Source organism: Athalia rosae, chromosome 7 (assembly GCF_917208135.1).
Source record: "Athalia rosae chromosome 7, iyAthRosa1.1, whole genome shotgun sequence".
Lineage (NCBI taxonomy): Eukaryota > Metazoa > Arthropoda > Insecta > Hymenoptera > Athaliidae > Athalia > Athalia rosae.
This window is the reverse complement of record NC_064032.1, coordinates 14791519-14804893: the sequence shown is the minus strand read 5'-3', so window position 1 is coordinate 14804893 and position 13375 is coordinate 14791519. Positions and strand designations below refer to the sequence as shown.

Genomic DNA, 13375 nt, shown 5'->3' with positions numbered 1-13375 from the left:
GTACGATCAGATTTGAAAAATGTAAATCTAGATAAAATGACGCGTTGCATGAATATTTATCGAGAATCCCCGAAGGGGTATTTACTCACCGGTTTGTGATCGAATCATGACCGAGAACAGGGCAAGGCAGCAGCATATTAGTAACTGCCTGTGCCACATGACTGCGCAAACGCCACCTTCCCTGACTATCCCCAACCCTGGGCATGGGGTGTCACCGTCATAGTAATCTGAAAATATATAACAAACGGTCAAGCGAAACGTATAGAAAAAACAGATTTCCGAATATCGAGGAGCAACAGTTTTTTTCGGGGTAGGTGTACTATACGTACACGTGAATATCGAAATATTACCGGGAGGATACCTTATCTCTTCCCACCTTACCCTGGGACCGGCTTTAGCCGCTTGAGAAAAGATCTTTTATTGAATTTCTTTCTCCGGCGAAATTTTATCCGTCTGTACGTATGTGGACAGATTTTTCCATACGCAAATTCGTAGGGTGTTACGTATATATATATACCTATACATTGTACATTCATCCCTTTATACTTGTTCCTTCCGGATAGACATGAGCTCAAATATTAACTTCCAAAAATAAACCACGCTGTAGCTGCAGACCGTTTGGAAAAATAAATATTTAAACAAAAAAACAAAAAGAAATATTGCCCGAACAGGGAGTCGAAAGGGAGAGAGACTATGCGTATGTCCGAATACAAATGAAATTCAGAGATTTCATGTAAAAAAAGGACAAAAAAAAAATAAGAAGATAAAAGAACAACCCTCGGCGGTTGTCTCAGCTTTTATTTTTATGTTTTCCTTTCGACGAGCCTGATGTTACTTCGTATCTTTTTTTTTTTTTTCTCTCCTTTTCCGCACCCTGAATTATAACAACATAATTATTTTGCGAAACGAGTGCAGAGTAGAAAGAGAAAAGAGAAATTGAATAAATAAAATAAAGATAAACTGAAACCCCGAGGGATATATCGGGGGATTATTCAAGTTTTCGCAGCTACATTATGTATCGGTGTAACGTTCGAGTGGACGATGCGTGTGATCTTTTAAAGGAATTTATGTACACGAGGCACCTTGCGAATGTTACGTAAAGTCTAATTTTCTATTACTATTAATCTCCTATCCAGGGAGTTAATTACGGTTTAATTAAAACCTGGGCAACCAGGGTGCACGAAGAGAGAAAGAGAAAGGGAGAGAGAGAAGGAGGGAGAGAGAGAGAGAGACTCATGGGAAAGTTTGAGAAGTTAATCCGAGCGCGAGGTTCGCGATACTTTCATATTAGCGAAGCACCTGCTGGGTCTGAAATAAAACGGTTTAATTATGTTTTCCATGTCCTCTACCTCCACCCCCCCCCCCCCCCCCCCCGCACCTTTCTCTTTTCTTCCAGGACGACCGCCCTACTTCTTGTTGTCAACTTCTGAACGACCTCTTCATCCTTCCTGATATGCTTGATTTTTTTTCTCATTTCTTATCTTTTTCTCTCAATTTATTTTTTCTTCCTCGTCCCGATTTCTGGCGCGTCAGGATTGATTTTACCTGTCGATCTCGAATTCCGATTGTTTTTCCATCTAGTTTTTGACGGTAATCGGGGAATTTTTGTTGGCTGTTGGGCGAGAGGGTAGTTTACCGCACGTATCGGTACTCGGTGTAAACGAAAAACGTCGTTGCCAAAGCGCGAAGTTGCGGTGTGCAGAGGGTTTGAAAAGTGTAATGGATTGAAGTTGCCACCGAGGCACCTCAACGTTTAGTGGGTATCGAGTATCGATAAGTAATTCCATTGCCAGTAATACCCCCGTCGACGTTTAGCGCGGGGGTTAATTTTCTCAAATCGCACAAGGAGTTCAACCTTCGTCTTATACACGTACCGTGAGAAATTATCTGGTTTTACACGATCGCTCATCACACCTGTCCCGATGAACGAAGCGAAAAAAAACTATTCGAGATGATCGAACCGATTATTTTTTTATTGAGCTTTACCGTAGTAACGAGTGGATTTTTGATAATGTCCGGGGTGTACGTGAGTGCGTTTAATTTTCACTCGATCATTTGAATATCCGTTAAGTTTTTGTCGAGTTTAAATAATGTCCGTATCGAGCTACGACGAGTCGGTTTATAAAATATCTGGGTATTAAGTTTTCTAATTATTAAGTACTTCGTTTTCCTCGTCACCTCCTGTACGCGATCAAGAGACAAACTTTCACCGTGAGACCATCTTTCTCCCTTCACAAAGCCGAAAAGAGATGAGAAAAAAAAAAATAAAAAAAAAATTTCAGAGTCAAAGTTCGGGACAATATTCAGCTAAATTTATTAGTTTCCAATTTGAACTTGTTCAAAAGTTGGCTCGAAAAGCGCGCGCGGTGGCGTATAAAATAAATTTTCCTTATTCTCCGCAGCAGCCCTCATATTTTTCGTAGGTATATACTTTTCTTTATTTATTTTTTTATTTTTTATTTTTATCGCGTTACTTTTTTTTTTCTTCTCGCACTTTTTCCGCTTCTCGTGTCTCTTTTGGTACGCGAAAAACGAGGAAAAGAATGAATGAATAAATAAATACATAAATAAATAAATAAATAAATGATCTGCATGCAAATAAAAAAGTGGAACGTTTTCAGAAGCCATTTAATCCCATAATAACCTTTCGATCTACATCATCTGGACGATCGAAGAGAAACCCTAAGAGTGAACGAGGAAAACTTTGTCCCAATTGCGGCTGTATTCACCCCGTAATATCCCGTAAAAAGGTTTTCTTCTGTCCCAGTTTTTCTTTATGTTATAGTAAAACGAGAGTAGCTATGAAAACTTGCTTTCATACGTACAGATAAATCAATCACTCGCGAGTTATAATTCAACAATTTCATGGCTACTGTTTATTCATTTTTTGTCCGCAGGTTAGCAAACCTCGTACGGAATTGCGTTTGAAATTACCATTGGTTGTTCGGTTCGTTGATTGGATGAAAAAACGTAAGAAACGACCACTCCCCGAGCGTCGAAAACCCTCCCCGATCGCGAACAGAACTCGTCGGTTTTCTTCGAGCTTGAAAAAAGATGAAAGCCAAGTTCGGAACCATAACGACAATAACGAACCAGCGCCGGTGCTGGAATCGGCGATGTACAACATCGGGAAGCATTCGTTCTGCTCCAGAGACGCTAAAATCGTTTTCGCCAATAACGATGATAAAAATAAACTGCACTCGAAGCGGGAGTTCGCACCCTCATTTCCGCGCCACAAAAACAGCTGTCGAACCGTGGAGACCTCTAAAAAATCAGAAGAAATTTATGCCAGGTAAAAAAACCTGTCTGAAAGGAAGTCAGAACGGGTATGAAAGTCCATCGATTGTTTTTTAATCGTTGAAATAAAATCGTTCAAATTCATCTTCCCATCAGCGAGATCATCCGCGAACCTTCATCGAGTTCGAACGATCTGAATCACGTGAGTTTCGTTACCTCGTTCGAAGATCGTCTAGATCAAAGCGTGCTTTCTCACGGGGAAATTCCAGCGTCAATCGGAACGTCTATGTAATTCAATGTTCCGATCCCGAGACTCGTTCGCCTCCGAGTTCACGTCGAGCTGGTTATCCGCGGGGTGGAAATTTTCGAGAAAATTGACGCAGGCGACGGTGAGGAAATAACCGAGCGCGAATCCGCGAACGGTGTGTATAAAAATAAAACAATTATCTCCGCGCGCTCGTAACGTGACAACGTATTTTTTTTTTTTTTTCTTCGTTCCAAGTTCGTACGTCGCAATTTCCACAACTCGACGATCTCAACGATCGAGTGACTGATTAAAAGCGAGGAGTGGGTAGTTCGTCGCTTCTGCCGTTGGTGCTTCTCGTCTATTTCGTACGGACGTTTCGTGCCGAGCCAACAACAAACTCGGTTCGAATTTTGAGTGACGATGAAAATCCTCCAGTTGGTATTGCGGCGACGAAAATGGTTACTGAATAGGTCGCGCAGGAGTACCAAGTTTATAGGGGTGTGCGCGACGGTATAGGGTGGTGAGTACGTTATAAGGGAAGTAAGGCAGACGGTTTTCAAAGCTCCCGAGATATACATACGTGCCTATAGCGTATGCGCACGTATGCGTTCGCGCCGGGTATAACGTATGGAAGTAGGTATATATGTCTTTGAAAAACAGGTGTAAGTATACACGTATGTGTAACCTGCATTAAGGATAAGATTTACCTTACTCGGTGTGTTTGCTTGAATTTTTCAGCACCGCCTGGTATAGGTATATGTATTTACCATCTCGAATGGGGAAGGGTCACCAGGACTGGCCCCTCACGGCAATTTTCTTGCCCCTGTAAATATGGGTTTGGTACACCTCAATGCTATCTCTAGCCCGAGGGCCATCAACCGCCGTTATAACGCCTTTACTATTTTTCCATTTTTCCATTTTTTTTTTTTTCTTTTTTTTTTCATCCTAACACCTTTTCAATTTCGCACCTGCGGACGCTTCTCCGAGGAGACTACAGCGTCGACCGCCTTTGAGAATTTTGCCACGGAAAGAATGAGGGAAAAAAAATAAAAAAATAAGGAAAAAGAAGTAAATGAAAAAGCACCGATTCACAATGCAATTTACAATGAATTGATATCGCCCCTCGTCGGCTGTAGCCGGAGATATTTTTATTCCATACGCGGGATAATTGAAAATCTACGACATATTATCAGAGTAATACGGCAGCCTCCGCATTCGTCGCAATCGGATCATCGAGTAGGAAAGAAAAGCTGAGCTTTCAACGTGACCGCCTCGCGTTTCTTTTAAGATTCGCCGCTCATTCAGGAACACGATATCCAGCACCCGTACGTATGTTACGTTCGCGGAAAAGGTGGGGGGAGGGAGCAAACTGGGAGGGAAAAAAAAAGAGGGAGGGGGGGGGGGATGGGGAGGGAACGTCGACGACTCTTTTACTTTGTTCTTTCGTTCGTTCATTCGCGTGACTCCCTCCCGCGAGTTAAAACGCGGCGTGCTTGTAATTACCAGAACGTGTTGGGCCTCGGAAAGAGGTGGTACGTACCTATAGAGGGGCAAAGAGAGAGTCGGTTCTTTCAGCGGTCGAGCGGACCTCTTACTCTTTCCCAGTCTCTCTTTCTTATCCCCTTTAACTCGTAACGCCCTCGTTTCCTTTCGAGAACGTCTCAAGCGTTTTTTCCCTGCGAGCCCCCCGAACTTGAAAATTCGGATGAAAAATTCTCAACGACTCATGCGCGAACCACACTCGGAGTATTTTTTATTTTTCTAATTTAGGTAAATACACGTATCCGTAATACGTCACCGCCTATATCTTTTCTCTTCCAGGTGCGGCTGCGGCCCTTTTTTTCCTTCCCTCCATTTTTTATTTCCTCCCTTTTCTCTTTTTTCCTACTGATAACTCTGGCGAACCATCGTTCGGGAGAGTGGATTGGCATGAAACTACGGCTGCAGCTATATAAAAAAAAAAAAAAAAACAGAAAAAAAAAACACGGAGGGAAAAAGAGAGCCGCGTACCCGGCCGGAGGAGATGTGGGAGAATGAAAATTCCGGGGTTTCGCTACTGAGAATTTTTCACATTCAACCCCATGGCGACGATACGGCATTCCAACGAATATAACCGCCGATACGTCACGCGATAGCGTCTTCATTTCACCTCTAAAGAAGCGACGGTTTTCGAATTTTATTCCCGTCTTTCAAATTTAAAAAATTCATTAATTCTCTATTTTAAGATTAAAAAAAAAGAATCAGATGTGGTAGAAAACAAGTCTGCATAGAAAATCAAGTACGTTTGACTGTGCGATGTATCTTGGCATTTTTTGTTGCAACTGTTTCGCGTAAACCTATACCGTGTAGTCTACGTCTGAGAAGTTCTGCGATCTCATTAACGAATTATACACGATGTTTAGTTGTCTGGAAAATGTGTTTGCGAAGCGATATTGTTACATACAAGATTACAAGAGAATCGCAACGTTGTCGTCTCAGCCTGCGAAATGTATAGTGAGATACGACGTGCATGCCCACCCACTAAAATACATACAACGCATCGCGATTACTTCTGATCTGTTCATGTTCCATGGTAAATTTTCAATTAGACTAATTGCTAGATTTTTCAAATCTTCGTTTCATCCGTAGAGGAAAGAGCCGTGAGGGTGAGTGAAATTATTTCCCGCGAGTTCAATAAATACCCGCGAAAGAGACGGAGAAAAAAAAAAAGTAGAATTTCTTTTCTTGCACCGGAAGAGAAAGAGAGCTAGAAAGAGATGGAGATTTGATCTGATCTAATCCGATATAATCTATCTTCGGAAGTATCTATTACCGGGGGAGAAGGGAAGGGCGAGAAGAGTGGGAGAGGAAATCTGGTACACTTTGAGGAATGGGTTGTCGATTTTTATCAACAAACGTGCGTTTCTGTCTATCTATACATGCCCTATCTACTATTTGATTAACGCCGGTGATCGCGGGGGTTGTCTTCGGTTTTCTACTAACAAGAGTCATCGACTGTACCACGCCCCGCAAGGTCCACTTATCTTTTCTACGTACCGCAACAAACCTCGACTAAATCGAACACATTTTCGAAAAAAAAAACATTAATAAAAAAACGAGGGGTGGTTTTCCAATTTGTTCCATCCTTATAAATCCCTCCCTTACGCTTTCTCGTGGTCCGATTAATTTTTTTTTGCGGTAATTCCATGAAATTAAAATGAAAAAGAAGAGTAAAAATGGGAACAAATAAAATGAACTGTCAAAGATTTTAGTGAGCAGAAAGAAAGAGAAAATTTTAAAGCCAAAAAAAAAAAAAAAAAAATTCAATCGCAAACGACGAGACTGAATTAATGTTTGGGCGGATTAAATATTTCGGAAGGTAGACAAGTTATGGGCGTAGCTGTCTTTAAGTTGAATTCGTCTTTTATACTTGTTTAATCTTTTCATCGTCGGATAGACTTTACGTCGCTCTGACTTTAAGAATAAAAAGCAGAACGAAAATGGAACAAAAAAACTAATAGAAGAAACAAACCAAACAAATAAGACTTGCACATCGCTCCGTACAATTTCCAAAGTTGAAATTCGTACGAATGATAAAAATTAGGCTAAATTAATGAGATTAATTTATACCACGGCACGCCTACCCTCGTCGTTTTATATCTTATTTCGGCAATATCTGTGGTGGTCTCATATTCGTTTCCGCTATCGAATAAAATTTCCGTATAGTTTTAGTTTGTAGTATTCTTTTCTTCGTTACGATAATAAATTCTTGTCTCTTGATTGAATCAGAAAATTAGTCGTCGCAAGACCAACGGGAGCAGCGGCGGCGCGAGCAGCGTAGCCGAATATAAGAAGCGCCGGCTATACGAGCAGCGGCATAATACCGCGCGTATAACGAGTGGACTGCAGCAATAAAAGCTGTTATTCCGTACAGAGCGAGCTACAGACTGGCCAAGGGAGGGAAAAAGTTCGCATAAAAGTAAATACCTAATTAGGCCATAAAAGATTGCGAGCTGCTCAGTCAAAGTATAACGGAAAAAGAGAGAGAATACGGCGGGGTGAAGCAGGCCGAGTAAAAGGAAAGGGTCTTCCTTCGGATGAAAACTGCGAGAGGAGTTTTGTCATATATTTGTTTATTTTATTTTTTCCCGTCCTTTTTTTCACCAGTTTTCTCATCTCTTTCCTCATTCCAATTCTTTACGTTACTTTATTTTTTATTTATTCGCTCTTTTTTCCTATTATATTTTTTTTTTTTCCATTTGTCCATGGCCCTCTTCTTCTCTCAAACATGAGGATCAGAGGGTTGGCGCACTCCTGATGAATAATTATTTTCTCCTTTTTTTTTTTCTGTATCTCAAAAGTCAAAAAGTATACGACGACGATAAAAAAAAAGAATAATAATCACAGCTCTGATAATAATAATAATTGAATGAAGAGGATAGGAGAGCTTTTATTCCGCGGTCACGCTGAGATTTTCTAAAAGCAATTTACGGTGTAGGTGGCAATGCGAATGGTGCGCGATTCTGTCGCCCAAATTGAGGCGAATTGATTAGAGGATTTCGTCGGTGTTGCTGCTGCCGCTGCTCCTCATTCTATTTTATTTTTTTCACCCACTTCACCCGCAGGAAAGGACAGCGAACCTTCCATCGGGTGGATGGTATAACATTTTCGCGAAGTTATTCTCGCAGACATTGCATTGACTTTAATTAAAGTGAAAGAAGAAAAAAGGTAAACGAATAATATAAAAATAAAATAATTCCACAGCTCGCTCATCCGATCTAAAATTCACGATGAATTTATCACTAATTACTCTTCACTCCGGCACAGTCCCTCTCTCTTTCACCTTGGGAATTATTGTTCGTGGAAAAAGCACCTTCGAGAATGGAAAATTTTAGATGAGAATTATTTTTGGGAGGACGATGATATTACAAGGTACCATGAAAGTTATATATATATGTACAATATTTTACATAATGTACGGTACATAAGTTTCCAAGTATCGCGAGTTAATACCCGATTGAATTTTCAATCGCTCGAGATGTTCTTAGGTAAAGTTTTTGATATTTTAGTGAGAATAATTACACACCATGATTTCGATAATTAAACCCGTTAATAAATTTAAATATAATCAATCAACGAGTAGGTCGAAACAATTTTCGCTAGAAATTAGTATTACCTATACGGTTATGCATAGGAAATAAATTTAACGCAAATGGGGTTGCGCGGCGTAAACTGTTTCAAAAAGAACACGTTTAATTTCATTTTGCGCCATTACAGCCTCGATAACGCAACGCGGTACGACGCATGATTATCAAATTTAGGTTGAGTTGGTATTTCGGTGTACCCTACCTACCCAAATACGTACGTAAGAAGCACCCGGCGGATGACGAGCTAGGGGTTGGAAATATTCAAAGGACTCGAGGCTGCGCGTACAGCGGGGTACCTAATAAGTAGAAGTACATACCTAACCGACGCATCTGTGTTTCCCCGTCCTCGTGTTTACAATAATATTGTTTTTGCCCAAGGGCATCTCGTTACATCATATCTAGACTTTAACCGTAGGTATATCGCAGCCCTGCAGGGTTCTTCCCTCCCTTACCAGAAATTCATCTTCAAGAGAAACGCGACAAGATATTGCCAACCGAATAATACGAAGACACGAACACCTTCGGTATTTGTTTAGTTTTTAGCTTGTTTGCGAACAAACAAGAAAAAATGATGATAAAAAAATCTGTTCGAGAGAGATTCGGACCCGTTAATGTATAAAAGTACTTTTTAATCCCTCGCCATCGTCCCTTCCTGCTGCCACTTTTTATTTTATGCTTACGTACGCACGTCTCGTTGCGTATTTTCTTCACGATCTTCGGTCGCGTGAACATAAAAAGTATTCTCACGTACTAACCGAGCCCGAGGTAAAAAAATAAAATAAAAAAAAGAAATTTTCAATCCGCAAATACCAGACCGAAAATCGACCTACGACCTTACACCAAGGGGCAGACGTATACGATCGGGAAAACCGCGAAACAGAAGATCGCAATGATTTATAGAAATACTTTTTTTTTTAATATTTTTCAAAAGGAGTCATTCCGTGGAAATGAAAATTTAATTTATCGACTGTTTTATCGGTGAAAAGTTTATGAATTTTCAATATTATTTGCGCACCCCTTACTCAGATACCTGTAACAAATGATATACCGCGGTAAGGGTTAAATCGCTTAGCGGGGTTCTGGTATATATCTATATAGAAATGTTCTTATCTTTTTGTAATTTAGGAAAGTCGCGCAGCAGCGGCAGCAGCAATTAGTATGAGATATACATCGGTAGGGAAGTGGGGGACTAAGAATTAGGGGAAGTCGCGGCGGTCTCGCAGTCTCGAGTTTCCCTTTAAAACTGACTTTTTTCAACTTTTGTCTAGGGGGAAAAACTAGGAGAAAAAACAACGTCTCTTCTTCCGTATCCTAGAGAAAATTTCTTCCTGTGGATATAAGCACCGATAAGCATAAATTGCGCGGGGGAGCAAAAAAAAGTGGGAGGGTGGTGGTATTTATGCGAATTTTATTTGAATTTTATCTAAAACCAAAGAAAAGTTGAAAAGAAAAGCCCTCCAAAGAAAAAAAAAAAGAGGAGAAACGGAAACATATAGAGGGGGATGGGGGGTCGCAATAGCTGGGGGCTGCTTGTTAGTATCTTCAAAGAGGAATAATAAAGTCGAATAATATGGTCTAATTACGCCCGACGGCTACAGGCTTATATTGAGAGGTGACTATACTCGCAGTTCGCTCTTATCTTGTAGGTGTCTTTTAAATAAAACCATCCCACCCCACGTTATTATAATCGACGTTCGTTGAAGAAAACCGAGTTCTTCGAAACGCCAAAGAAATTGGAAACTTCGCTCTTACACGGCAATTATAAAAATATAACATCATTCAACTTACATCTGGAAGCTCGTCTCTTGTTTGTTTTTCAGTTTTACGTTGCACGTCATCCCGTACAATGCAGACGCGGCAATAAAATGCACGTAGCGTCCGACGAGATTTTCCTTTGGAAATTTTTAGCGACTTTCAGTTACATGGAGAATAAACGGTGCGGGAATGATATGCCACTGTCTCGCGAGTTCGCACTTCGTTCCCGTAGTTTGTCTTTTTTCCCTTCTCTTTTTCTCCCTTTCTCTTTTTCCCTCTATTCGACGAGCGTAGAGGGTAGAAAATTTTCTCAAACGACACGAAGTGTGGAATTCTTTTTTTTCAAACCTTTTTTTTTTCTCGATAATTTTGTGCAGCGCATTTTGAACGACGCAAAGAAAAATCTCCGACCTGGAACAGAACGCGGTTTTTCCCCTCCCCCTTGATCCCGTCGATTTTACGGCGTTCTATGTCTGACCTACCGGCGCCAGTCGCAAATCTGTGGCGAACGTGAAAATTCGTGAAATATAATTATCCGGTTATACCGGTTTCGGTGGAGTAAAATACATCGACGTAGTTCAGGTATATTGTAGGCGTACAGGTGCGAATAGAAATCCTTCTCACTCAGAATTAAATGATAACGTAAGGGCGCTTGGAATATTTTATAAAAGATAAGTTGTTTCTGGAGGGTGTATATTTTAGGGTGAGATTGTCTGCCTTGTCTCCGCGGCGTTATAAATTAAAATTACCTTCAAACAAATTACTGAAAAATTTAAATGAAAAACATCCACCGTGAAAACAGTTTTAATTTACAAAACCGTTTTTCATATTCATTCCTACGTACGTTCATTCAAGAATGGGATAATGTCTCTTCGAATTTTTCTACTCTAATTTTTTTCTTTTTCTAGAAAAAAAATTCTGAGACGCGTTTCGAGGGTGGTAATTTCGGTCTGCCGCGGGAAGCACTTTAAAATACATGTATGTACTCGTATTATGTAAATATTAAAACATACATTATGCATTACATGTTCATGTTTTCCTTACTATCTTCCCCATTTTTATCATCATTTCTTATGCTTCTCCTATCTTATTTTATTTTTTTCTTTTAATATCGTTGCGGCGTTTCCGTCCTCTTTATCTATCTGCGTCGCGCGTCGGTATGAAAATACTATTTTCTCTATCCCGAGATTCGGAGAAGCATTTGGGAAACTGCGTTTCAGACTTGTCTCTTCTGCTTTTCAAGAATCTCTAGCTGCTGCCGCTGCTTCTGTTACCTCGCACGGATTGGTACGCCATTTGTTCGTATCAGTTACGCTCCGATACTTTCACCGGAAGCTAAAAGCTTACGACCTTGAGTCGGGTTAGGTTAAGTATCTGCAGTACGTCATTCTTAAATTTCACCCTCCTCCCTCCTCCCTCGCCAACTCACCCCTCACCCCTCACCCCTCACCCCTTCCATCCACCCACTTTTCACAACCCATACATCGTTCAAACCCTTATTAGCTTTCGTTAACAGCGACGGTTTTTCACCTCGTGGATAAAATTTAAGCGATTTGTCTTCTTTATTTCTCCGGCTTTTTTTCCCTTCCTCTTTTCTTCGCCGACTAAAATCCGAGGTGAATAGAAATGCCCAATATTTTCTTCGGATACTTTTACTCCCCTCTTTTTCTCCTTCGACCGATCGACGTTGAAATTCGAAAATCTTTCGGTGTGAAACGAGTATTCCGATCAACTCGCGAGATGAAAAGGAACAAGGGGAAAAGAACGAAATGTTTTCTCGATTTCACATAAATCAGCGAGGATCGAGGATGTTTTTTTTTTCTTTTTTTTTCTTCTCGTCGACGGAATCGAATTTCCAGAAGCCGGATTTGAAATTTCATGAAATTTCTCGATCCTGCGTACCCGGGTTTTCAAATAGCCAAACGAAATTTTGTATTAAAATATGGAATCGGGGCACGTTTCCTACTCGCTTTGTACTCTGGATATATTATGTCTTTCGACCGTCAACGTAAATAGAGCTTTCACGGTTGGCAGCCTCGGATCATCACTCCTGCGACGGAAGATGTCAACGGATGAAGGACTACGGTGGGTATAGCCGCTCCCTGGAGTGTGAAACCGCATCGGTGGAACGTATACGTATACACGGAGTATATCCTTCTCCTCTATTGTAGCGCCGGAATGAATGTACCTGAAATTCCTTCGTCCTCATGATTCCGGAGATGTGAAACGCAAGCTGAACCGGGGCTCTGCGCTACGCTTGCAGGAGGTACAATGAATTTTAGGTGAATTCGATATCGTAATTGTCTCCGTCCGTACAGCTATGTTTCTACGTGTGTTGTAGGTAGTACCTCCTATTAGACTTTGCCATTCCATGGCTAGGCGCCAGCCAGGCCAAGTGCTGCGGCCGAAATGAAACCGGCGGCAAAAAAAAAAAAAAATAAAAATAAAATAAGACGAAGAACACTACGGACAAAAAAAGGGAGAGAATCTCACGAGGAAGAAATCGCGCAGGATTAGCGCTTTGCTTCGTTCCTTGCTTTTGGAGGTTCTTTTACACACGTATCCATGTTCGGTTGGTTCTTCTTTCGCAATTTTCAGAGACCTCCTCCCGAAAGATCGCAGTGTTCCTCCTTCTCCATTTTCTCTTCTCCCTGGTTTTTCCTTCTTCATCTTCTCCTTCATCATCATCTCGGCCACTTTATCGAGGGTCTGAGCTTTCCACCGTTTTTATTGCTACTTTTTTTTCTTTTTCTTGCTTTTTTCTTCCAGCTACTCGTCGTAACCTTTGTTACGCTCCAAGTCGCAGTGTCGAAGGACGAGACGAAGTAGCGATCCCAAAAGAATTGCCAATTTTGCTTATCCGCAACCCTCCAAGGTAGAAAGTATTCCGTAGGTGTTACCAATTTTGGTTGAAATTTTTACAAATACACCTTTGGTACGAAACGATTTTTTTTTTTTTTTCATACTTGATGACGAAAGGAGAAATTCGGTGATCATCCACATGATTGTA

General features: G+C 40.9%; 1 protein-coding gene and 1 long non-coding RNA gene across 4 annotated transcripts in view; one reads left to right on the top strand and one right to left on the bottom strand.

The window, feature by feature from the left end:
- The window catches only part of LOC110117211, a 35342-nt gene extending 23633 nt beyond the window's left edge, over positions 1–11709 (top strand). For 2 of the 3 annotated variants that reach the window (XR_007279450.1, XR_002305890.2), the window contains exon 4: positions 5306–11709. This is a non-coding gene — a long non-coding RNA (uncharacterized LOC110117211). The remainder of the gene's footprint in view (positions 1–5305) is intronic. The other variant, XR_002305889.2, reaches the window with a different exon arrangement.
- Positions 1–13375, bottom strand: part of LOC105689632 (obscurin) — a 187147-nt gene that overhangs the window by 31678 nt on the left and 142094 nt on the right. The window contains exon 6 of the mRNA XM_048658583.1: positions 90–227. Within this exon, the coding sequence (XP_048514540.1) occupies positions 90–159 (70 nt within the window). The 5' untranslated portion in view covers positions 160–227. The remainder of the gene's footprint in view (positions 1–89; positions 228–13375) is intronic.